This window comes from Bombus bifarius, unplaced genomic scaffold, assembly GCF_011952205.1.
Source record: "Bombus bifarius isolate JDL3187 unplaced genomic scaffold, Bbif_JDL3187 scf7180000009509_frag, whole genome shotgun sequence".
Classification (NCBI taxonomy): Eukaryota; Metazoa; Arthropoda; class Insecta; order Hymenoptera; family Apidae; genus Bombus; species Bombus bifarius.
The window spans coordinates 1-26,681 of NW_022885167.1; the positions used below are offsets into that span (position 1 = coordinate 1).

General features: G+C 45.9%; 4 protein-coding genes and 1 pseudogene across 4 annotated transcripts; all 5 read right to left on the reverse strand.

The window, feature by feature from the left end:
• Positions 1 to 104: 104 nt before the first annotated feature.
• LOC117215308 lies at positions 105 to 1,496 on the reverse strand (the record flags this gene model as incomplete). The annotated part of the gene is made up of 1 exon (XM_033461684.1): positions 105 to 1,496. A coding segment is annotated over exon 1 (1,392 nt), but the record flags the coding sequence as incomplete, so codon positions are not given.
• A 1,705-nt stretch (positions 1,497 to 3,201) lies between these two features.
• LOC117215301 lies at positions 3,202 to 6,102 on the reverse strand. Its single transcript, XM_033461677.1, has 4 exons — positions 5,112 to 6,102; positions 4,183 to 5,046; positions 3,635 to 3,819; positions 3,202 to 3,438 (listed from the first exon to the last, which is right to left on the reverse strand). Exons 1-4 carry the CDS (start codon positions 6,100 to 6,102, stop codon positions 3,202 to 3,204), a joined length of 2,277 nt encoding a protein of 758 aa, XP_033317568.1.
• Positions 6,103 to 6,906: 804 nt separating this feature from the next.
• LOC117215302 lies at positions 6,907 to 9,659 on the reverse strand (annotated as a pseudogene).
• Positions 9,660 to 17,693: 8,034 nt separating this feature from the next.
• Positions 17,694 to 19,949, reverse strand: LOC117215303. Its single transcript, XM_033461678.1, has 2 exons — positions 19,839 to 19,949; positions 17,694 to 19,589 (listed from the first exon to the last, which is right to left on the reverse strand). The coding sequence occupies exons 1-2, from the start codon at positions 19,947 to 19,949 to the stop codon at positions 17,694 to 17,696; spliced, it is 2,007 nt and encodes a 668-aa protein (XP_033317569.1).
• Positions 19,950 to 20,755: 806 nt separating this feature from the next.
• Positions 20,756 to 23,134, reverse strand: LOC117215305. Its single transcript, XM_033461679.1, has 2 exons — positions 22,093 to 23,134; positions 20,756 to 21,570 (listed from the first exon to the last, which is right to left on the reverse strand). The coding sequence occupies exons 1-2, from the start codon at positions 23,132 to 23,134 to the stop codon at positions 20,756 to 20,758; spliced, it is 1,857 nt and encodes a 618-aa protein (XP_033317570.1).
• Between the last annotated feature and the right edge of the window lie 3,547 nt (positions 23,135 to 26,681).

Genomic DNA, 26,681 nt, shown 5'->3' on the forward strand with positions numbered 1-26,681 from the left:
TGGAGCAGGACCAGCCTCGCCGTCCGCCACGCCCGGGGGTAGACTCCCTCCCTCAGGCATCTTGTGAAGAGGTGCCGGAGTCTGGGGGCCATGACCCCCATCACTTCCCCCCAGATCCGGCCAGGGATTCCGTCCGGGCCCGGTGCCACGTTGCGGGCGGTCATTCTTCTGGTTGCCTCCCATATCTCCTCCTCCGTGACTTCCCAGTCGTCCCTCCATTCCAGCGGTCGTGTCGTTTCCCGTGGCCGTTCCGCCTCTCTGTTTTCTTGTGGGGGAATGAGCGTTCCGGTGATCCGCGTCAGCAGCGCAGGTTCCATTTCCGCCGTTGTCAGGGGGTCCTTCGCGCGTAGTTTCTGTGTCACCGTCCTGTATGGCCTCCACCATGGATCCGACTCGACTGTTTCGACCAGTTCGGACCAGGCACGGTCCTTCGCTTTTTTAATTTCCCTTTGTAGCGAGCGCCGTAGCGCGCGGTACGTCCGGTAGCGCAAGGAGACTTCTTCTTCGTCGCGTCGTAGCCAGCGGCGGGCCCTTAGGTACTGTCTTCGAGCCCGGACACATCTCGTCCTCAGTTCCGCGATGTCGGGGTTCCACCAGTAAACTGCTCTGCTTCGCACCGTGCCCGGTGTGGCTCGTGGCATGGATGCGTCGCAGATTGCTGTCATGGCTTGGCGGAGGTTCTCGGCCTCCTCTTCCACGTCTGCTTCGGTCGTCGATGTTGAGGCCTCCCAGCTCCAAGCTGTTGCTATAGCAGCCGCCCGGAGTAGATCTTCATTCCTCTCCTTTATTTTCCATCTAGGTGGTGGGCGCGCGTGTCTCCCCCTCGGCGGGCCGCGCCCGTCGTTTGTCGTCGGCATTCCAGGTCCAGGTGCGTCCACCTCCATGAATATGTAGAGGTGGTCCGACAGCGTCTCGACCCCTTCGGCCACTCTCCAGCCTGATTTCCGCCTGAATGCCTCGGGGGAGGCCCATGTTATGTCAACAATGGAGCTCCCTCTGCACGTCACGCAGGTACTGGTCGAGCCCCTGTTCACTAACAGAAGTCCAAGTCCCGCGGCCCAGTTTGATAGCATGCGGCCGCTCGCGTTGGTCCTGGCGTTTCCCCATTCCGTGGAGTGTGCGTTGAAGTCTCCCAGGACGAGCACTTGTCGGGGGAGTCGTCGCCTGACGCAGTCGCCAACTCCGTCTAGGAATTCTTCGAACGCTGCCCGTCCGCTGTTAGGTGACACGTACACCCCCACCACCATCATCCCTGCCCACTCGACCGCGGCGTACCCGTTGCCGCGTTCCTGCAGGGCTCCGTGGGCGAACGCCCCGGGCGTTGATGTCCAGGCAACGGCAACCATTCCGTCCGTGTCTCCGACCCACGCCGGGGCATCCAGAACTCTGTATGGTTCCGCCACCACCGCTAGGGCGACCGTGATCTCCCGGATGGTTTGGTGGAGCAGGTCTTGTGCTCGCCTTGACCTTCCCAGGTTAGTCTGGAGGATGCGCATTCTCAGTTCTTTGGTGTTCTTTCCTTGTTTGTGGCTTCCTCCGTGCCTACCTCCTTGTTCGCGCGCTTAGGGTCGCTTTGCGACGGGGAGCCTTTCTCGCTGCCTCTTGCAGCCGTGGATCTCCAGTAACGGTCTCCGTTCGATGGCTTCGACCTTCGCCGTCGACCAGCCTATGGCGACCTTTCCAGCCTGGGCCAGTTTCCTCACTGCACTGGCAGGGCCTCGTATCCATACGGTGCCAAGTCCGTTCCGGGCGGGGCGGATTTCTCCCAGCCTGATGTCCTCCGGCTTGCAACCGCTCTCCCTCGCCAGGGTGTTCTGGATTTCCGCCTTGGTGGCCGCTATGTCTATCAGGGACACCCTTGCCTCCGCGGCTCGGAAGGAGGTCGCCACGCGGACCTCGTTCGGGTCCAGAGCCCGCGTCAGCTGTGCTGCGAGCGCTGCGGCCTTCTCCCATCCCTGGTCCTCAGGGACCTCTAAGATGACACCTCCGGTGATGGTCTTCCGCATCCTCATCGTGTTGATGCCGAGATCGGTCAGGGAGACACTGTCCTTGGCCGCAGCCACCACTTCCGCGTAGGATTGGCTCGATTTGTCCGTCAGGGTGATTGTTACCGCTGACGTTCGCGGCGCGCGCGGGAGGGGCCCCCTGCCTCCCCCTCTTCGTGCGTTCTCCAATCCACTCTCCGGAGTTTTCCTCTGGCTCTCCGCCCCTGTCTCGGGGATCAGCTTCGCCGGCTGCTTCTTCCCTGCCTCCTTCTTCTTTCCTCTTCTTTTCCTTCCGACGGTCTGCCATTCGGTGACAGCCGTTCGGCCTCCCTTGAGCGCTGGGGCGCTTGGGGCTCCAGGCTCCATCCCTCTCGTGTTCGCGGCAGGGGCGACCTCCTTTCCTTCTCCTTTTCCTGTTCCCTGCAGTTGTTCCTCCAGTCGGTGCAGCAAGGACCTCATCTCCTCTACATGGTGCTCGACTGCAGCGAGACGCGCCCTGTAGCTGCTCTCATCCGCGGTGGGGCGCGAGGCCGGCTCTTTTCGGAGTGCCTCTACCGCCGCCTCCAGTGTTGCTATGCGTCCTTGCGCTATAGCGAGTACGTCGGTGACAGGGTCCGTTCTCCTCACTATCTCTGTCACGGCCGCGGTGATGGTTCTCGCCGCCTCCTTCAGGGTTTTCCCCTGCGTGCCCTTGTGGCTGCGGGGTGCCTCGGCAGCCTTGGCCACCTCGGCAGCCCGGCGAATCAGTTTGGCTCCTATGTCCGCCGTTGTGGCTGTTCTCATTTCTTCAGCCGGGTCCGCGGGGAGTTCGGGGGATTCGTTGGCGTTCTTTCTCTTCGCTCGGGGTGCTTGTCTGGCGAGGGTTTCCTCCTCCTCTGTTGTTTCCTCAGTCTATATTCCCTCCTTGTACAGCGTGAAGCGGGAGGGTCCCTCCTTTGGCGGCATCGCCTTCGTCACGCTCCAGGTGCTAACGTGCGGCGGCTCCGCAGCCAGTTCCGTTTCCCTCCGTCCCCTAGCGTTTTCCTCTACCTCCTTCTCTTTCGCCATGGTTGCGTCCGTTTCCCCGTTGGGCAGGAAATGTCGCTCGGTCAGCACTTGCCACTCTGCCAGTTGCTGTCACTTTCAAGTGGCCCGCGCAACGCGCCAATATGGCTGCGTCTGGGTAGTTCCTCAGGTAGCCCGTGTAGCGGCGCTGTTGTCACGCGTCCTAATATGGCTACTCCACCGTCCTAACCTCACACTTGGTATGTTTTGCTTTAACTCCTCCTTGTCCAAGCCGGACTACCCGCATCCACACCCGTTTTGCGCTCACAGGCACTAGTCCTCCATTCTGGTTACCTCCCTTGCCCAGGCTCTCCAGTTTACCGGAGATTTCGATTACGCTCGCAGCTCCGTCCTCTCTACGTCTGCCTCCCATGTATCCCCAGCCTGTGTTGTAATGGATCAGATGATGCTGGAGTCATAGACTCGATTTCAATGATAAGTGTATTTAAATTTTCGAATGTAAAGAGCTCGTTACCTGCGACACGCCTGAAATGTCGTTTGAAGGTCTTCACTGCAGCTTCCCATAGCCCTCCGAAGTGATGTGAGTTGGGAGGAATGAAGAGCCATTCGATCCGTCGGTCGGCTAAAAAGGACTGAACCTTTACCTTATGATCGTCGGATTGCAGGAGATTTCGGAGCTCTCGTAATTCATTGTTGGCGCCAACGAAGTTGGTACCGTTGTCGGAGTAAATTGTCACACAGAATCCTCGGCGAGCGATGAATCTTCGCAGAGCAGCAATGAAGGCCTCGCTAGTGAGGTCGCCGACCAGCTCGATGTGGACTGCTTTGACTGCAAGACATATAAAGATTGCTACATATACCTTAGTTTTGCGTCGGTTGCGATCCTTTCGTTCTTTGATGTAAAACGGTCCGCAATAATCTATTCCGACGTTGGTAAACGTTCGAGATTCCGTTATCCGTGCAGCTGGGAGGTCGCCCATTATGTAATCCACTGGAGGTGGATTAGCTCGGCAGCAACGGACGCACTTCTTCAGCGTGCTCCAAACTTGACTACGGCCGTCGATAGGCCAATAAGATCTTCTTAAGGCGTATAAGGTAGCTTGAGTTCCGGAGTGGACATTGATGAGGTGTTCATGCTCGATTATGAGCGCTGTGACTTAGGATTTGGGTAGAATGAGTGGGTGTTTCTGACTGAACGGCATTGATGAGTGACTGAGTCGGCCTCCGACTCGCAACATCCCGTCTTTGTCGAGAAATGGATTGAGTCGTTGCAGCTTCCCCTTCACTGCAGAATTTCGATCTGTTCGGAGAGTGCGGATTTCATCTGAAAAATAACAGAGTTGTAACAGTTTGATCAATTTGTTATGCGCATTGGTTAAATCATGTGTGGTTGGAGGTCTCCCTCGATCCTGTTTTTGTCTCCATCGGAGGCAACGAGTGGTAGTTCTAATCAGCTTGGGCCAAGAAGAAAATCTCTCCAGTAGACTGTGGTCAGCGGGAGTCACGGCCAGACATGTTGCTTTCTTCTGCTCTGATATTTCAGTTAATGGTACTGGGTTCCACGTCGGCCAGTATCTTTCTGGTTGTTGGAGCCATTCCGGACCATGTTGCCAAATGGTTGGTCGCAGGAAATCTTCGGGTGATTGGCCTCGAGATATGAGATCTGCAGGGTTATCGGCAGTGGGAATGTGACGCCAATCTGAGGTGTGAGTCTTCTGCTGAATTTCTGTCACACGATTAGCGACAAAGCTTTTCAGCGTATGGGGTGATGTATTGATCCAATGAAGTACGATTGTAGAATCCGTCCAGTAAACAGTCCGAGAAATGTTGCTAGGTAAAGCTTGAAGGACTGTGGTGGCCAATGATGCGAGAAGAAGTGCTCCACTCAGTTCCAGCCTTGGAATGGTTTGTGATTTCAGTGGAGCCACCTTTGATTTTGCAGTGAGGAGTCGTGTCCAGACATGACCATCCGGAGTGATGATGCGAAGGTAAACGCATGCCCCATAAGCCCTTTCGCTAGCGTCACAGAACCCGTGTAATTCATTTCCGCTGCAGCCTTGATTATCGTTTTACGTGGAAACTTCACGTTATTCAATAATGGCAGCTGTGCATAATATTTGCTCCATTCCGTGTGCACGTCAGCTGGTAGAGATTCGTCCCAATCAATTTTTAAAGTCCAGAGTCGTTGGAGCAGCATCTTAGCTCGGACGATCACTGGTGCCAATAATCCGAGGGAGTCGTAGATCTTGGCGATTTCGGAGCTGATTGTTCTCTTCGTGATTCGAGAGGCGGTGGAATTAATTTTTACGGAATATAGGATCGAATCGTCAAAGGAATTCCAAACCACACCCAGAGTTTTGAAGGTTTGCGATTCGCCTAGTAGCAGCTTGTCGTTTATGTCCTGCTCGGAAAGTCCTCGTAGCAGTTCCCGGTCGTTCGATGCCCATTTTCGAATGTTTAAGCCGGCTAGTTTAAGCAGTTCCGTGAGCTCCGTTCTCAATGATCGTGCCTCGACCTTTCTATCAACTCCAGTGAGAACATCGTCGACGTAGAAGTCTCGCTGTAAGACCGTCGCCGCTCGTGGGTACCGATGTCCCCCGTCGTCCGCCAGTTGTTTGAGGCACCGAATGGCTAGATCAGGGGCCGCTGACAGCCCGAATGTCACTGTATTAAGTTGATAGGTGTCAACTTCTCCATCAGAATTGCGCCACAAAATTTGTTGAAATTTTCGATCCTCTGGACGCACAAGAAATTGTCGATACATCTTTTCGACATCGCCTGTAATGACGTATTGATGAGAACGAAATCTTAGAAGGATGAAGAATAAGTCATCTTGTAGTTTCGGTCCCGTATGAAGTACGTCGTTTAATGAAACTCCGGTGGTGGTTGGTGCAGATCCGTCAAACACAACTCGGAGTTTTGTAGTTTGGCTGGACTCTTTGATCACACCGTGATGTGGCAGAAAATATCCGTCGTCCGTGCAGTTGTCCGTGGTAATCTTCGTCATGTGTCCTAATTCCACATATTCTTGTATCACGGCGCGATAGTCGGCTTCGAATCGTTTGTCTCGTTGGAATCGACGACAGAGGGAAATGAGTCGCTTCATCGCCATTGTCTTAGAGAATCCAAGCGAAGGGGTTGTTTCGTTGAATGGGAGAGCGACCATGTATCGCCCTTCGTTGGTGCGTTGAACGTGATTTCGAAAGTGTTCTTCGCACTGTCGTTCCGCTTCCGAAATGTGTGCAGTGGGCGTTCATTCGTCGATTTCCCAAAAACGGGCGAGGTCCGCCTGTAAAGCCGCCGTGGAGGCGTGAAATGCGAGTGCTGATGATTGCGAGGTTGGGCTCTCCCCGATGACCCATCCGAATCGCGTTTTTTGCAGACGCAAGTCGGGCCCGTTTGCTTGACTGATGTCAAGTTGGCCGACACAGAGTGATGCTAGCGTTGGTCCGGCGCTCAACAATATTTCGATCGTCGCAAGCCTATGGAATCTTGGATCGGCTAGTTGGAGATTCCTCGGTATATGTATTATTGAGCGATCTACGGGTTGATCTGGGACCCAAGGCGATATTGTCGGTATGATTAGGAACGTCAAGGTGCGTTCGTATGTGCCGTCGATGGAGGTGATCGTGGCCGTGATGTAACATTTCGAGGTTGTCGATAACGTGTTGAGTGTTCCGATTGGGACCTAACATTTCCGTTGGTTAAGTATTAGCGAATCAGCGAGTTTTTCGGTGATAAAGTTCATGCTAGAGCCGGTGTCTAGCAGAGCTCTACAACGGAATGGTTGAACTTTATTGTTCAATAGGTTGACCTGCGCTGTGACTAACAAATCGTGCTGCAGTGGTTCACAAGGAAGCGAGATCAATGAGTCCGTTTTCTGTGGTTCGGTCCCTCACAAGGTCGTTTGATGACGTCATTGTTTTCCTTGTCGTCTAGGACTGGACGATATATTTGATCCCGATGCCGTCGTTCGCGATAACCGAGATTCAGGTTTCGGAGATGTTCGCGGAGACGATCGGGGAGACGATCGGGGAGACGATCGGGGAGACGTGGATGCGCGTCTCGAACGATGTGACTATCGCGGGGTCGGTGATCGACCGGTGGATGATCGATCGCTCGATGATCGACCGCTCGATGACCGGCTTACACGTGGTCGTGATTTGCTATGACCATGGTCTTGATGTAGGTATGTATGGTGTCGCTGCTTGCAGATGCGACATGAACCGGCGGAGCAATGAGTAATAGCGTGTCCCTTACCTAAACAATTGGTACATAGAGACGCCCTCTTGGCGATTTCAAGGCGTTTTTTAGGCGACTTCGCTTTGAAGACATCACAATTCCATAATTCGTGTTGTCCTTGACAATTCGGACACACCAACGTATTATGTGTACTTGTGAATGCGTAACTTCGCGGTGCGTTCGGTCGCTGACGTTTGTGTTGATCGGACTCCCTTTTTATCACGGTTGATGCAGAGCTTGTCCTGTCGCCGTTCGTCCGTGTTTTCAGAAAGTCTACCAGATGCCTATATGACGGCATTTTCTTGTCCGGCAATGTGCGCTGCCATTTGCGAATGATGGCTGAGGGTAGCTTCGACGTGAATAATTTTATAAGAGCGACATTTGAGGTAACTGGTTCACCGAGTTTTTCTAACGCTTCGAGGTTTACCTTGACCGTCTCAAGAAAATCATCTATCGCTTCGGGTGTCTCTTTGGTTATTTTCGGATAATCAAAAATCAAGTCCCAGTAGCGCATGCAGACTTGACGGTGGCAGTCGAATTTTTCCTTCTGAACGTCAATAGCGATCGAATAATTTAACTCGGTGACATCTAACGATTGTATGCTTCGCGCGGCCTTTCCGGTCAAAGAGGATCGTAGGTAGTGGAATTTCTGCACGGGTGTAAGTCGCTCGCTTCGATCGATAGTGGATAAGAAGGAGTCGCATGTCTAATATTTCGATTAGTTGCTCTACTTGCGGTAGTTCGCCATTCTGATTCATCTAGACTCAACAAAGATGCGTTCAATTTATCCATGCCTTAAAAAGCTCTGTAGCGTCAAAAGAGTTAGAATTTGCTTCAAACCATGTTGTTGTTTTGCTTCGGAATATCAAGAGGTATTGTAAGGAATTATAAGCTCCGGGCAAAACAATGGCGCCGCTACATGTATCCGTAAGACAAGACGAATTTGTATCTTTTGACCTCCTTCTGACGATTATGACTTAACGAACGTGATCGCAAACGATTCAGTATAAACTGTGACTAAACGTCTGTATAGATATCGTTTTGCGACAAGATCTGCTTTAAATACACTAACGAGTACACATATTGGTAGTCTCATTATTCTATCCCGTACAGCTCTTATTAAGGAAGATAGACGCCTGTGACAGTATTCAGCATGGCCAACTTTGAACAGGGCATATTGATGAGCCAGAGTAACTCACATACAATTTTTTTTTTTTTTTTTTTTACGTGGAGAAATCCTCATGGACACTCCGCTGTTGCAGTAATTGCGTGACAGCAGAGTAGTGTCGGACTCTTACCGACTAAAACTCCACGATGACCACCCGACGCGTATGACAGGGATGCTCCAGGATTCTCTTATGAATTAACTTCAGTTGCACCCCCTTCACGCGTTCTCTAGTTCTAGCCAGTCCTAATATTTCCTGAATATTGAATTGGCGTTAGGGGGGGCCATTACCCCTAGCGCAGTCTCTCCTTATTGATATTCAGTGGAGGCTTGTCTTGTGTGCTTCGACAACTCGCATACAACCTGGTGGTACAAGCTACGAAAACACTTTTCGGGACATGAGAAGACACAGTAGCACAGATAACGTACAAAAGGTATTAGAGCCCACCAAATAAGATTTGCTACAATTTGCTGTAGTTCGTCACAATAAGCCTATGAGTATCGCGTGTCAAACGATTTTCGAATTAGTTGATGCTTGGATGTTCAAGATACGGAAGCGCGGAGTGATGAGACGTTTATGTACAACTTGATCATGGTGCAACCCATTCATCAGCCAGAAAACTTCATGCACGATTTTCTAAAAAGAAAGACATTTCCCCCCTTCTTTATGCCGTACCAATCCTCTCTCGTCGTTCCTTATCTCATACAGAGACAGGCCAAATAATGTTGCCGATGACGGCCAACAGCCTGGGTACATGTACGGGTTTCTTGCCTGCGACAGAATTTCGTTATGTGTAGTATGCTGGGCAGAAAAGCATTTTTGCCATTAATATGAACTAGAAGATTGCAGAAAAACTGTAAACATTTTCCAAATTTTATTAATTTCATTTCGTTTCTTAAAGTCTACAAAACTGTTAATCAACATTAAGCAAATATACAAAATCTTGACGTACAGAATAATGGAGCGAATATTAGAAACGATACTACTAAATCTACAAGCTAAGATGTACTATACAAATTTTCTTCAAACTATGAAACATACAAAGTATATATTTCTGAAAATAAAAAATATCGGATCAAACACTCTTCGAACATACTTCGAACGCTCAGTATTACGTATATTACCAAATCAATACATATAATACAATATATAAACCAAACCAATAAAAGGCGCAGAGACTGGAGAACATGGGGTCCTCGAGCGTGCAGTACGCTTCAGCATCGTTGCGAACTCCAACTTCCTCCGCTTGTCCCAATGCCATCTCGTACGGTGAGACTGCAAACAAAAAATATCCATATATACATCAAGATAGTAATGCGATTTCAATTCTTGCAGCACCGACGTAATACACGGTGCTCCTTAATCGCTCGAGATTCCATATAGTTGTTGAAATCTCTACGCATTTGGTAGATAAAACGTTGCGAGAAATCCTCTTGACACAGTTAGGTCTTCCAAACCTGATCGCTTGCATTATTCCCGCTACTTCAGCGTTGTAACGTTCCTTTTATTTCTGCCAACTTAGACACGACATCGTCTAAACTGCCCACTTCAGGACACGATGGCTCCTCCCGGGGATTCTGTTGAGACGATCCCGGATTTACCGTGTCCTCACCATTGTAGAGTTCATAATTTGTATACTTTATCTTCTTCTTCAAGCATTGTTTTTTAAATTTCTGCCATTTTGAAGCTGCTGATAATCGCCGGATGCGTAAATCATTTTTAGCTTTGGAAAGGGCGCACGTCAGCATTGCTTCAATCCGTAAATCGCGTCTGCGCATTCGGCGACACTTTGATCTTTTGCGGCGAACTTCGTCAATCCATGTTAGTAACCGTTCTGTTTCTGGCTTGTTGGCGTTTGTTTTTGAAAGTCTCTTCTTTGTCCTCGCCATGCTTTCTCAACTATTTCACCCAATTATTGAGTAAGTAAAATGTATACCAACCTGTATCCGGCTCCTGTTTGATGTAGAACAAAACAGAAGAGATTCACACAACTGCACACAAAGGATTTGAAACCAGCGAGCAAAACACCCTCCTCACAGCACAGTCGTAAGATGACTAAGGGAAGTCTACGCTGCGCGTCTGAAGTCCGCTTTCTATACCCCCTCCCCTGTCTTTATGACGTAGTCTTACGCGCGAAAATGGAAACTAGTTCCGTGTAAAATCTTACGTTGGCCTTACATTCTAAGAATTTTTGAAAAATACTTCACTCCAATTAATTTTTAAATATATGTGCGACAATTTTAGTGCTAAATTTTATATATTTTGTACATTATATTAAAATTCTTGATTTACAGGAAATAATCAATAGCGTATGAAGGTGTACTGCACGTATTATTCGGCACGTACATTAATGTTGATGCAAAAATAATTATTCCAATGATTTTAAGTTACACACATAATAGGTAAAGTAGATTGTAGACTATGAAATTCGTATGAAATAAGCAGAGAATAGTAACTAAATAAATGTATATGTATATGGAACATAAATCTTGTAAAAATAATATATTAAATTACATTCAAATCAAATATATGAACAAGATCTATTGACTTTTAATTATTTTTTTGAAGCACTAGTATCAAATAAAATTGCGTCATTACGAATACAAAAACAATAACGTTGATATAAAAATGTCATCCCGAAACACAGTTTGACGTGATACAAGTGTATTATTTTAATTTAAGCAGAAAACATCTAATCATATTTAACAATTTTGAAAAACATACCTCTACTAAACTATCATTATCTTTTCCTATACCATCGGCAAGGCCCTGAACAGCAAGCAGTTCAGCAGTTGTTAAAAAACTAGCCAATTGTTCCCGAACCACATTTACTTCACCCTGATACATAAAATCAACCAATGCAGTCAAATCATCGAAATTTACATTACATTACGAGATAAAAATATGACCTTTTTCATCTTAATGTCTCCCAAAAACGTATTTAGCAGAAAGGATACGACATCTATAACGATCCAATTAGAAACTACCAGAGCATGTGTATCTTAAGCGGATCTTTAAACGTCGATTAAACGCGTTCTCTATCCAATCCTGGCTGAAACATAATTACTCACACCCCCAGTAACCCACCTCTAAGTCATTCCAATCAACGTACCATACGAACACGAATCCAACGCGTTCCAGGAATACAAACAACTGCCTGTAGCTGTTTAGCTGTACACGACGAGTATAATTATTTCGGGTACTCCTCCAGTACAAAACAGACACCCAAACGACAATATTTCAACACAAAAATATTTAAAACAATAGTTATAAAAGCATGATACTTAATACCGCGCTTGACATCAGGTATAAGCAAAAATAAATTTCTTCAAACAAATTTCAAGTTAAATCTTTAGCTTGTGTAATTATATCAAACTTGCTCAATTAACAACGAGCAATTTCCATCGTGTTTTGACAACTGACTCATCGATGATGTTTTTCCTTGGAATTGAAAAAGGAATGTGCATAATTTTGTCCTCCGTCCACACTCAAAATACTATCTACATGCTATAATTAGGGATTCAATTTTATAATACGTTGCCTCACTTTCCATCACTGCTTTCCTACTATCAGTCACTTGAACTGTAATATAAACCAGTCTTTTATTTCCAATACTATTCTGCATACCATTTATCAAGAACAATACATTTTATTTGTTAATGTAATAAGATGCGAAGTTCCTCATTTGTCCTAATATCAATCAATGGATAAATGAATTGAAATCTGTGAAAATAATGTAACATCGGAAAATAAGGATAGAAATTTTTTCCCGATTACTTGCAACTTATTAATATTAAATTGAATATACATATATAAATTGGACAGGAAACGATATTTATTTAACGGAAACTAAATGCAATACTCGTATCTATATCAAATAACTTTACAGTTATTTGACCACTCTCGTCACAACGAATCTAACACACAGACACTCTCTCTCTCTAACAACTCTATCAATTCTCACAACTCTACTCTTCGACGATTCGATACCTCTAACTACTCTACTCTTCGACGACTCAATTAGCTCTGATTCTCGCAACACGCACACTTTTCGACTCGCCTTGCGTAGCGAAACCGTCCTTCTTCTAACGTTGTCTATTGTTTCCCTCATTCCTATGTAAGAACTACCAACTACGTGCCTTTAGTCACGTACGCACTCTTAAATGTAAACGAACCACAGAAACACGACGTACACGGTTTTTCTATTTTCAACTGATTTCTAATTCGAATTACTTTACGATATTACAATAAGTATCTAGTAACACGACTTCCGAACCGATGTAATTATTGCAATGATTGTTAAATTTCAAAACAATTTCCTATCCATGTTAAACATATTACGTATATGTGCATGTCTAGTATTTCGATTAGTGGCTCTACTTGCGGTAGTTCGCCATTCTGGATCATCTAGACTCAACAAAGATGCATTCAATTTATCCATGCCTTAAAAAGCTCTGTAGCGGCACAAGAGTTAGAATATGCTTCAAACCATGTTGTTGTTTTGCTTCGGAATATCAAGAGGTATTGTAAGGAATTATAAACTCCGGGCAAAACAATGGCGCCGCTACATGTAACCGTAAAACAAGACGAATTTGTATGTTTTGACCTTCTTCTGACTATTATGACTAAACGAACGTGATCGCAAACGATTCAGTATAAACTGTGACTAAACGTCCGTATAGATATCGTTTCGCGACAAGATCTGTTTTCAATACACTAACGAGTACACATATTGGTAGTCTCATTATTCGATCCCCTACAGCTCCTATTATGGAAAATAGAGGCCTGTGACAGTATTCAGCTTGGCCAACTTTGAACAGGGCATATTGATAAGCCAGAGTAACTCACATACAAATTTTTTTTTTTTTATGTGGAGAAATCCTCATGGACACTCCGCTGTTGCAGAAATTGCGTAACAGCAGAGCAGTGTCGAACTCTTACCGACTAAAACTCCACGATGACCACCCGACGCGTATGACAGGGATGCTCCAGGATTCTCTTATGAATTAACTTCAGTTGCACCCCCTTCACGCGTTCTCTAGTTCTAGCCAGTCCTATTATTTCCTGACTATTGAATTGGCGCTAGGGGGGGGCATTACACCTAGCGCTGTCTCTCCTTATTGATATTCAGTGGAGGCTTGTCTTGTGTGCTTCGACAACTCGCATACAACCTGGTGGTACAAGCTATGAAAACACTTTTCCGGACATGAGAAAACACATTAGCCCAGATAACGTACAAAAGGTATTAGAGCCCACCAAATAAGATTTGCTACAATTTGCCGTAGTTCGTCACAATAAGCCTATGAGTATCGCGTGTCAGACGATTTTCGAATTAGTTGATGCTTGGATGTTCAAGATACAGAAGCGCGGAGTGATGAGACGTTTATGTACAACTTGATCATGGTGTAACCCATTCATCAGCCAGAAAACTTCATGCACGATTTTCTAAAAAGAAAGACATTTCCCCCCTTCCTTATGTCGTACCAATCCTCTCTCGTGGTTCCTTATCTCATACAGAGACAGGCCAAATAATGTTGCCGATGACGGCCAACAGCCTGGGTACATGTACGGGTCTCTTGCCTGCGACAGAATTTCGTTATGTGTAGTATGCGGGGCAGAAAAGCATTTTTGCCATTAATATGAACTAGAAGATTGCAGAAAAACTGTAAACATTTTCCAAATTTTATTAATTTCATTTCATTTCTTAAAGTCTACAAAACGGTTAATCAACATTAAGCAAATATACAAAATCTTGACGTACAGTATAATGGAGCGAATATTAGAAACGATACTACTAAATCTACAAGCTAAAATGTACTATACAAATTTTCTTCAAACTAAAAAACATTCAAAGTATATATTTCTGAAAATAAAAAATATCGGATCAAACACTCTTCGAACATACCTCGAACGCTCATTATTACGTATATTACCAAATCAATACATATAATATAATATATAAACCAAACCAATGAAAGGCGCAGAGACTGGAGAACATGGGGTCCTCGAGCGTGCAGTACTCTTCAGCATCGCTGCAAACACCAACTCCCTCCGCTTGTCCCAATGCCATCTCGTACGGTGAGACTGCAAACAAAAAATATCCATATATACATCAAGATAGTAATGCGATTTCTATTCTTGCAGCACCGACGTAATACACGCTGCTCCGTAATCGCTCGAGATTCCATTTCGTAGTTGAAATCTCTACGCATTTGGTAGATAAAACGATGCGAGAAATCCTCTTGTCACAGTTAAGTCTTCCAAACCTGATCGCTTGCATTTTTCCCGCTACTTCAGCGTTGTAACGTTACTTTTATTTCTGCCAACTTAGACACGACATCGTCTAAACTGCCCACTTCAGGACACGATGGCTCCTCCCGGGGATTCTGTTGAGACGGTCCCGGATTTTCCGTGTCCTCACCATTGTAGAGTTCATAATTTGTATAATTTACCTTCTTCTTCAAGCATTGTTTTTTAAATTTCTGCCATTTTGAAGCTGCTGATAATCGCCGGATGCGTAAATCATTTTTAGCTTTGGAAAGAGCGCACGTCAGCATTGCTTCAATCCGTAAATCGCGTCTGCGCATTCGGCGACACTTTGATCTTTTGCGGCGAACTTCGTCAATCCATGTTAGTAACCGTTCTGTTTCTGGCTTGTTGGCGTTTGTTTTTGAAAGTCCCTTCTTTGCCCTCGCCATGCTTTCTCAACTATTTCACCCAATTATTGAGTAAGTAAAATGTATACCAACCTGTATCCGGCTCGTGTTTGTTGTAGAACAAAACAGAAGAGATTCACACAACTGCACACAAAGGATTTGAAACCACCGAGCAAAACACCCTCCTCACAGCACAGTCGTAAGATGACTAAGGGAAGTCTACGCTGCGCGTCTGAAGTCCTCTTTCTATACCCCCTCCCCTGTCTTCATGACGTAGTCTTACGCGCGAAAATGGAAACTAGTTCCGTGTAAAATCTTACGTTGGCCTTACATTCTAATAATTTTTGAAAAATACTTCACTCCAATTAATTTTTAAATATATGTGCGACAATTTTAGTGCTAAATTTTATATATTTTGTACATTATATTAAAATTCTTGATTTACAGGAAATAATCAATAGCGTATGAAGGTGTACTGCACGTATTATTTGGCACGTACATTAATGTTGATGCAAAAATAATTATTCCAATGATTTTACGTTACACACAGAATAGATAAAGTAGGCTGTAGACTATGAAATTCGTATGAAATAAGCAGAGAATAGTAACTAAATAAATGTATATGTATATGGAACATAAATCTTGTAAAAGTAATATATTAAATTACATTCAAATCAAATATATGAACAAGATCTATTGACTTTTAATTATTTTTTTGAAGCACTAGTATCAAATAAAATTGCGTCATTACGAATACAAAAACAATAACGTTGATATAAAAATGTCATCCCGAAACACAGTTTGACGTGATACAAGTTTATTATTTTAATTTAAGCAGAAAATATCTAATCATATTTAACAATTTTGAAAAACATACCTCTACTAAACTAGCATTATCTTTTCCTATACCATCGGCAAGGCCCTGAACAGCAAGCAGTTCAGCAGTTGTTAAAAAACTAGCCAATTGTACCCGAACCACATTTACTTCACCCTGATACATAAAATCAACCAATGCAGCCAAATCATCGAAATTTACATTAGATTACGAGATAAAAATATGACCTTTTTCATCTTAATGTCTCCCAAAAACGGATTTAGCAGAAAGTATACGACATCTATAACGATCCAATTAGAAACTACCAGAGCATGTGTATTTTAAGCGGATCTTTAAACGTCGATTAAACGCGTTCGCTATCCAATCCTGGCTGAAACATAATTACTCACACTCCCAGTATCCCACCTCTAAGTCATTCCAATCAACGTACCATGTAAACACGAATCCAACGCGTTCCAGGAATAGAATCAACTGTCTGTAGTTGTTTAGCTGTACACGACGAGTGTAATTTTTTCGGGTACTCCTCCAGTTAGTTATAAAAGCATGATACTTAATACCGCGTTTGACATCAGGTATAAGCAAAAATAAATTTCTTCATACAAATTTCAAGTTAAATCTTTAGCTTGTGTAATTAGATCAAACTTGCTCAATTAACAACGAGCAATTTCCATCGTGTTTTGACAACTGACTCATCGATGATGTTTTTCCTTGGAATTGAAAAAGGAATGTGCATAATTTTGTCCTCCGTCCACACTCAAAGTACTATCTACATGCTATAATTAGGGATTCAATTTTATAATACGTTCCTCATGTAAATTTCGACCAATTGCGGGGTGACGTAATCGCGCGGAGAGACGTCAACGGGGGTCGTAAATCTATTACGATTTATTACGGTAGCTACGATTATAACAATCGACACCACGAATTGATCGATCCCCTGATTTCCGTTGAGATAATTGGGGTGATTGAGTTTGTATAACACTGTGATTCACAGAATTATAAATTATATATTTCCAACACTTAGGTTACACTGACGTAGAGAAATAAATAGTTAACAACTTGTCGCACGAAGATGCGATCGATATGTACGCTAGAGCAGGGCTCTTATAATGGAAAGGAATGTATTAATGGACTTAGCACTATAATATATTTAGGAGAGAAGATGTATGTTCGACAACACCGAGAACCGACAAAAGATTTGCGTGAAGTATGCGACTCTCGCGCTATGTGTAGACTGCCGCGTTAGGCGTTTGTTTTTAGACTGTCTGTCGCTCTTTTTCTAATACGGAAGAAAAGTTCGGTGTGGATGTGCCCCTGTGCCTAAAGAACGCGGATTGGTTGTTCCCACTTTCGTTAGGAAGAGTGAGGGTAACGAACCGCGGTGTCGATTGGTCATGACCTGCACTACTGCTCGAAGGGATGAGTAGGGAGTCTTCTACCATCGTGGTGGATAGATGACTGTGAGCGTGAGAAAAACCTAGCTTGTTTTATTACAGGGCTATTCGGATTTTCCTAATGGGTGCATACCCGCTTTCTCCGTGTTTTAAGTGCAACTAATAAACCCAAGGACCTCTCTAAAAACCGACTGTGTCTCGAGAATATTTTTAAGCTTTAGAAATTCTTCAAGACAAACGGATTGAAGACACATGGCGAAACAATACAGGGAAGTGAAAGTTATGGTGGGTCCTTAGGTTTATTGAGGGTCGAAGTGACGTTACGCAGGTCGGTTGTTGTCCGGTCGCCCGGGCTGGCGTGCAGATGTTTTAGGCGGCGTAACATCCTCCCCCCGTTGAGAGGGCACCGATCAAATTCTGGCTGTGGAGTCAGGTGTGTCGTTGGTGACCTCCTCCGCTCCGTGTGGACGTTCGGCCTCGTCTGGATCTGGGTGGATGGGTAAGGGGACCAGTCTTTTGACACCGCGGTCCAGGATGCTTGTTGCCGTCTGCACGGTAGCGGTCCGGATGATTCCGTCGGCTCCTGGATGGACCTTGATTACGCGGCCCAACGGCCACTGCATAGAGGGTACGTTATCCTCCCTGAGGATTACTACGGTGCCTTCACGAATGTTATGTTTGCCCTTGTCCCATTTGTTGCGGCGGGTTAGCTCATTTAGGTATTCTCGATACCATCTGCTCCAGAAGTGCTGCTTAATCTGGTGAATGCGCTGCCAACTGGATAGCCGGCCTGATGGAACTGTCCTGAAATCACGCTCCCGTAAACTGGTTAGTGTGTCACCGATCAGAAAATGTCCGGGAGTGAGGACAGGAGGATCTTGCGGATCGGATGAGATGGGAGTCAGTGGGCGTGAATTGAGAATGGCTTCAATTTCGATCACAAGGGTGTTGAGGTGCTCAAAGGTCAGGAGCTCCGTGCCGAAAACGCGGATGAGATGGCGTTTGAACGCTTTAACCGCGACTTCCCATAAGCCGCCAAAATGTGGTGAGTTCGGAGGATTAAAACGCCATTGTATTTGTCGGTCGGCGAGAAAATTCTGTACCCTATCCTGGTGGTCGTCGGACTGCAATAAGGTCCGGAGTTCTTGCAGCTGCCGGTTAGCCCCGACGAAATTGGTGCCGTTGTCGGTGAGGATCGTTGCGCAGTATCCTCGCCGCGAGATGAAACGGCGTAGCGCGGCCAAGAAGGCGTCGGTGGTTAGGTCGCTGACTAACTCTACGTGGACCGCCTTTGTCGCCAGACAAACGAATATGGCGGCGTACGTCTTGATTTTACGTCGGTTGCGGTCCCTCCTCTCCTTGATGTAGAATGGGCCGCAGTAGTCGATTCCGACGTTCGTGAACGGCCGCGATTCGGTAATACGCGCCTCTGGCAAATCACCCATCAAGTATTCCACTGGTGGAGGGTTGGCTCTGCAGCATCGGACGCACCTTCTGAGAGTGCGCCATACCTGGCTACGGCCGTCGATCGGCCAATAGCGCAGTCTCACCGCGTATAGTGTAGCTTGTGTCCCTGTGTGATGATTGTTCCGGTGCTCTTGCTCTATAATTAGCTCTGTCACCGGGGATTTCGGTAGGATGATCGGGTGTTTTTGGCTGAAGGGTATGGCGGAGTTGGTTAGTCGTCCTCCTACCCGGAGTAGCCCATCTTCGTCGAGGAAGGGGTTTAATGGGTGTAGTTTCCCTCCAACATCCTCGCTTCGACTTTTCTGGAGGATCCGAATTTCAGGCGCGAAATGACTGGATTGTAATATTTTTATTAGTCTGTTGTGCGCTGCAGTCAGTTCGTCTGTGGTGAGATGGGCAGATAGGTGTTGCTTATGTCTCCATCGAAGACACCGGGCGACGATTCTTATTAGTCTTGGCCAAGACGAGTAACGAAGGAGGAGTGTGTTGTCGCTAATATTCGTCCTCAGACAGATCGTCTTCTTTTGCTCCGGGAGGTCGACTACCGGTGTCGGGCTCCAGACCGGCCAATAGTTTTCGCTTTGCAGGAGCCACCTTGGACCGTTTTTCCAAATGGACGGACATAGGAATTCCTTGGGCGTCTGGCCTCGGGAGATGAGATCCGCTGGATTATCGTCGGTAGGCACATGACGCCAGTCGGAGGTATTGGTCTTGGTCTGTATCTCAGCGACTCGATTCGCCACAAATGTTTTCAAGGTGTGCGACGAAGACCTGATCCAATGGAGCACGATGGTGGAGTCAGTCCAGTATACTATCCGCGATATCTTGGTCGCCAGGGCCTGTCGTATTGACGAAATCAAGAACGTCAAAATAAGTTAATTCGAGCTTAATTCGAGACGTGGTATGGAAAGCGATTTGAGCGGCGCTACCTTCGACCGCGCCGTGAGGAGTCGAGTCCAAATATTGTTCTTTCGGTCCGTCGTCCGCACGTAGACGCACGCCCCATATGCCCTTTCGCTAGCGTCACAGAATCCGCGTAGCTCAATTTTCGTTGCGGATTCAATGATGGTCTTCCGAGGGAACCTTACCACATTTAACAACGGCAATTGGGTGTGGTATTTGATCCATTCTGTGTGTACGTCTGTCGGAAGGGATTCGTCCCGATCTACCTTCAATGTCCAGACTTGTTGCAAAATCATTTTTGCTCGAACGATTACCGGCGCGAGCAATCCTAGTGGATCATAGATTTGTGCGATGACTGAACTGATTGATCGCTTTGTGACTCGGGAAGTGTCACTTATCGTCTTGACCGAATAGAGTATGGCATCGTCGGCTGAATCCCAAAAGACGCCGAGTGTTTTTAACGAGGATGACTCACCGAGATGTAATTTCTGGTTGGTGTCTTCTTCAGGTAGCCCTCGTAGCAGATCCCGATCGTTTGATGCCCATTTGCGGATATTTAGACCGGCTAGCTTAAGTAATTTCGTGAGATCATTCCTGACTGATAAGGCTTCGTCCTTCGTATCGGCTCCGGTCAACGCATCGTCGACATAGAAGTCTCGCCGCAGGATCTGCGCTGCTCTCGGAAATCAAGGTCCCTCGTCTTCTGCCAACTGTTTGAGACATCGGATGGCCAGATACGGGGCTGCGGATAGACCGAACGTTACGGTGTTGAGTCGGTATGTTTCGATCTCTCCGTTGTCGGCACGCCACAGAATCTTTTGATAAGGACGATCTTCTGGACGTAGGATGAATTGACGGTACATTTTCTCGATGTCGCCGGTAAGGACATATTGAAATGACCGGAATCTCAATAGGATGTTTCTCAGGTCTTCTTGTAATTTCGGGTCCGTATGAAGGGCGTCGTTTAGAGACACTCCCGTGGTACTTGATGCTGAGCCGTCGAACACAACCCGGAGCTTGGTGGTGTCGCTCGATTCCTTGATCACGCCGTGATGTGGTAAATAATATCCGTAGCCGGTGGCGTGATCCGTGTTGATCTTCGTCATTGACCCAAGTCTAAATATTCTTGGATCACAGCACTATACGCGGTTTCATATTGTTTGTCGCGTTGGAATCGACGATGAAGAGAGGCGAGCCTGCTCATTGCAGCGGCCTTCGATGACCCTAGTGAGGAAATCTTTTCGTTGAATGATAATGCAACGATGTATCTGCCTTCCTTGGTTCGTCGGACATGGTTTCGGAAATGTTCTTCACATAGTCGTTCAGATTCCGAAAGATGAGTAGTGGCCGGTCCCTCGTCGATCTCCCAAAACCGTGCGAGGTCCTCTTGCAGAGCCGTTGTGGTTGCGTGGAACGTATTTATCGCGGTTTGGGACGTTGGACTCCCCCCGATTACCCAGCCGAACCGTGTTTTTTGTAGACGTAGTTCAGGTTCGCCTGGTTGCGCCAGATTGACCTGCCCGATGCACAGCGACGCAAATGTTGATCCGGTACTAAGTAAGACATCGATCGGGGCTGGGCAATGGAATTGTGGATCGGCTAATTGAATATTTCTGGGTAATCCCAGACTCGAGGGGTCGATGGGCTCGCTTGGTATGAAAGTCGACATGGCCGGGATAACAAGAAATCTCAATGTTTTCTTATACTTGCCGTCCGTCGACGTGATTGTGGCCGTGGTGTATCGTTTTGCCGTGGTGCTCAAATTATCGAGGGCTCCGATCTGGATCGCACATCTCCTTTGTTTTATACCGAGGGAATTCGCGAGCTTGTCGGTCATGAAGTTCATGCTCGTCCCAGTGTCGAGTAAGGCTCGGGCTCGGATTGGTTGTGCCTGTTTGTTCAAAACCTTGATCTGTGCTGTGGCCAACAGATCATGATGCAGAGGGCTGTGGGGAGATGTGTTTGTTAGTCCGATCCCCCTTGCTGTCGTAGTCTCGGACAGTCAGTTTTGCCCCGGTTGGGACTTGGACGAGGAGGTAGGGGTGGTGTTCTTGATCCGGGCTGAGCGTGACTCATACGAGGCATGCCCTTTCGTACCTCTTGGAGCTGAAGATGTATGTTTCCGTGAAGTGTCGGATGTTCGTCTCGACTTGTGGGACGACCGCGATTTCGATGATCCAGATGGTGATTGTTCGGTGGAGGCTCGCTTGTGTGATGAACGACTACCCGACGACCGACCGCTCGGTGCGCGACTGCCCGACGACCGACCGCTCGATGAGCGACTGTCCGACGACCGACTGCTCGGCGACCAATCGCTTGCCGATCGACCGCTCGACGATCGACCGCTCGAAGATCGACCGCTCGACGACCGTGAGTCTACCTGGGTTTGTTCGCGGTGTAGGTAAGTATGGTGTCGGTGACCGCAGATACGACACGAACCCGATGTACACTGTGTCGGCGAATGTCCTCTGCCTAGGCAATTTATACACAACGATGCCTTCTTCACGATCTGAAAACGTTTGGTCGATGATTTGGCCTTGAAGATTTTACAGTGTCTGATATCGTGAGGTCCGTTGCAGGTCGGACACACTACCGTTCTGCTGGTTGTAGCAAGGGTTCGCCCATGCGGTATGCTTGTTCGCTGACTGTGGTGTTTGTGGATTGACTCTTTTGATTCCTTCGCTTTAGAGAGGAATTGAGTCCCGTTCGCCCGTGTTTTGAGAAAGTGTATCAGATGCTGATAGGATGGCACCTGTTGGCGGGGCAGTGTGCGTTGCCATTTACGCAGGCTGGACGAGGGCAATTTCGACGCGATCAATTCGATAATCGCTATATTTGATGTGACGGGCTCTTTTAGGTGTTCGAGCGCCTTTAGATTTACGCTGATGGTTTCCAAAAAATCCTCTAGGGCTTCTGGAGTTTCCTTTTTGATTTCCGGATAGTTGCGCATCAAATTCCAATGGCGCATGCAGATTTGGAGGGGGCAATTGAACTTATCCTTCAGTGTGTCAAGCGCGATGGGATAGTTGGCCTCTGTGAGTTCTAATAACTGGATACTCTGTGCGGCCCGTCCAGTTATAGATGAGCGTAGATGCTGGAACTTTTGGATATTCGGCAAACTTTCGTTACGGTCCACTATGGATGAGAACGTGTCGTAGAAATAGGTCCAGTTCTCGAGGGCACCGTCGAATTGGGGCACGCGGACCTCTGGAAAGGTGGTCGGCTCTGGTTTCCGGCATGTCTCGCCTGTTTTTGTTGTCGACGGGGTTGTTGCTGACATTTGCTCAAAGAGACCTAGGAACCGCACGTCAAGCTCCCGATGCTCTTGCGACAACGAAGCTACACGCGCATCTTCCCCCTCATCTAACCCATCTAACTCTTCTTGAACCGCGAGTATCCTCCTCCAAAGTTCATCGAACGAGCTGCGGCAAGATGTTAGGAAGATTCTTTCTGTTTGCCTTCCCAGACGCTTCGTATTCATCGAGTTCGCGCTTTATGGTTGCAACTCGACCGGCTAGGGCATAATTTTGTCCTCCGTCCACACTCAAAATACTATCTACATGCTATAATTAGGGATTCAATTTTATAATACGTTGCCTCACTTTCCATCACTGCTTTCCTACTATCAGTCACTTGAACTGTAATATAAACCAGTCTTTTATTTCCAATACTATTCTGCATACCATTTATCAAGAACAATACATTTTATTTGTTAATGTAATAAGATGCGAAGTTCCTCATTTGTCCTAATATCAATCAATGGATAAATGAATTGAAATCTGTGAAAATAATGTAATATCGGAAAATAAGGATAGAAATTTTTTCCCGATTACTTGCAACTTATTAATATTAAATTGAATATACATATATAAATTGGACAGGAAACGATATTTGTTTAACGGAAACTAAATGCAATACTCGTATCTATATCAAATAACTTTACAGTTATTTGACCACTTTCGTCACAACGAATCTAACACACACACTCTCTCTCTCTAACAACTCTATCAATTCTCACAACTCTATTCTTCGACGACTCGATACCTCTAACGACTCTACTCTTCGACGACTCAATTAGCTCTGATTCTCGGAACACGCACACATTTCGACTCGCCTTGCGTAGCGAAACCGTCGTTCTTCTAACGTTGTCTATTGTTTCCCTCATACCTATGTAAGAACTACCAACTACATGCCTTTAGTCACGTAGGCACTCTTAAATGTAAACGAACCACAGAAACACGACGTACACGGTTTTTCTATATTCAACTGATTTCTAATTCGAATTACTTTACGATATTACAATAAGTATCTAGTAACACGACTTCCGAACCGATGTAATTATTGCAATGATTGTTAAATTTCAAAACAATTTCCTATCCATGTTAAACATATTACGTATATGTGCATGTCTAGTATTTCGATTAGTGGCTCTACTTGCGGTAGTTCGCCATTCTGGATCATCTAGACTCAACAAAGATGCATTCAATTTATCCATGCCTTAAAAAGCTCTGTAGCGGCACAAGAGTTAGAATATGCTTCAAAGAATGTTGTTGTTTTGCTTCGGAATATCAAGAGGTATTGTAAGGAATTATAAACTCCGGGCAAAACAATGGCGCCCCTACATGTAACCGTAAAACAAGACGAATTTGTATCTTTTGACCTTCTTCTGACTATTATGACTAAACGAACGTGATCGCAAACGATTCAGCATAAACTGTGACTAAACGTCTGTATAGATATCGTTTCGCGACAAGATCTGTTTTCAATACACTAACGAGTACACATATTGGCAGTCTCATTATTCGATCCCCTACAGCTCTTATTATGGAAAATAGAGGCCTGTGACAGTATTCAGCTTGGCCAACTTTGAACAGGGCATATTGATAAGCCAGAGTAACTCACATAGAAATTTTTTTTTTTTTACGTGGAGAAATCCTCATGGACTCTCCGCTGTTGCAGAAATTGCGTAACAGCAGAGCAGTGTCGAACTCTTACCGACTAAAACTCCACGATGACCACCCGACGCGTATGACAGGGATGCTCCAGGATTCCCTTATGAATTAACTTCAGTTGAACCCCCTTCACGCGTTCTCTAGTTCTAGCCAGTCCTATTATTTCCAGACTATTGAATTGGCGCTAGGGTGGGGGGGGGCATTACACCTAGCGCTGTCTCTCCTTATTGATATTCACCGGAGGCTTGTCTTGTGTGCTTCGACAACTCGCATACAACCTGGTGGTACAAGCTATGAAAACACTTTTCCGGACATGAGAATACACATTAGCCCAGATAACATACAAAAGGTATTAGAGCCCACCAAATAAGATTTGCTACAATTTGCTGTAATTCGTCACAATAAGCCTATGAGTATCGCGTGTCAGATGATTTTCGAATTAGTTGATGCTTGGATGTTCAAGATACGGAAGCGCGGAGTGATGAGACGTTTATGTACAACTTGATCATGGTGCAACCCATTCGTCAGCCAGAAAACTTCGTGCACGATTTTCTAAAAAGAAAGACATTTCCCCCCTTCTTTATGCCGTATCAGTCCTCTCTCGTCGCTCCTTATCTCATGCAGAGACAGGCCAAATAATGTTGCCGGTGAAGGCCAACAGCCTGGGTACATGTACGGGTCTCTTGCCTGCAACATAATTTCGTTATGTGTAGTATGCGCGGCAGAAAAGCATTTTTGCCATTAATGTGAACTAGAAGATTGCAGGAAAACTGTACACGTTTTCCAAATTTTATTAATTTCATTTCATTTCTTAAAGTCTACAAAACTGTTAATCAACATTGAGCAAATATACAAAATCTTGACGTACAGAATAATGGAGCGAATATTAGAAACGATACTACTAAATCTACAAGCTAAAATGTACTATACAAATTTTCTTCAAGCCATAAGACATACAAAGTATATATTTCTGAAAATGAAAAATATCGGATCAAACACTCTTCGAACATACTTCGAACGCTCATTATTACGTATATTATCAAATTAATACATACAATATAATATATAAACCAAACCAATGAAAGGCGCAGAGACTGGAGAACATGGGGTCCTCGAGCGTGCAGTACGCTTCAGCATCGCTGCAAACACCAACTCCCTCCGCTTGTCCCAATGCCATCTCGTACGGTGAGACTGCAAACAAAAAATATCCATATATACATCAAGATAGTAATGCGATTTCTATTCTTGCAGCACCGACGTAATACACGGTGCTCCGTAATCGCTCGAGATTCCATTTAGTTGCTGAAATCTCTACGCATTTGGTAGATAAAACGATGCGAGAAATCCTCTTGTCACAGTTAGGTCTTCCAAACCTGATCGCTTGCATTTTTCCCGCAACTTCAGCGTCGTAACGTTACTTTTATTTCTGCCAACTTAGACACGACATCGTCTAAACTGCCCACTTCAGGACACGATGGCTCCTCCCGGGGATTCTGTTGAGACGATCCCGGATTTTCCGTGTCCTCACCATTGTAGAGTTCATAATTTGTATAATTTGCCTTCTTCTTCAAGCATTGTTTTTTAAATTTCTGCCATTTTGAAGCTGCTGATAATCGCCGGATGCGTAAATCATTTTTAGCTTTGGAAAGAGCGCACGTCAGCATTGCTTCAATCCGTAAATCGCGTCTGCGCATTCGGCGACACTTTGATCTTTTGCGGCGAACTTCGTCAATCCATGTTAGTAACCGTTCTGTTTCTGGCTTGTTGGCGTTTGTTTTTGAAAGTCTCTTCTTTGTCCTCGCCATGCTTTCTCAACTATTTCACCCAATTATTGAGTAAGTAAAATGTATACCAACCTGTATCCGGCTCCTGTTTGATGTAGAACTAAACAGAAGAGATTCACACAACTGCACACAAAGGATTTGAAACCAGCGAGCAAAACACCCTCCTCACAGCACAGTCGTAAGATGACTAAGGGAAGTCTACGCTGCGCGTCTGAAGTCCGCTTTCTATACCCCCTCCCCTGTCTTTATGACGTAGTCTTACGCGCGAAAATGGAAACTAGTTCCGTGTAAA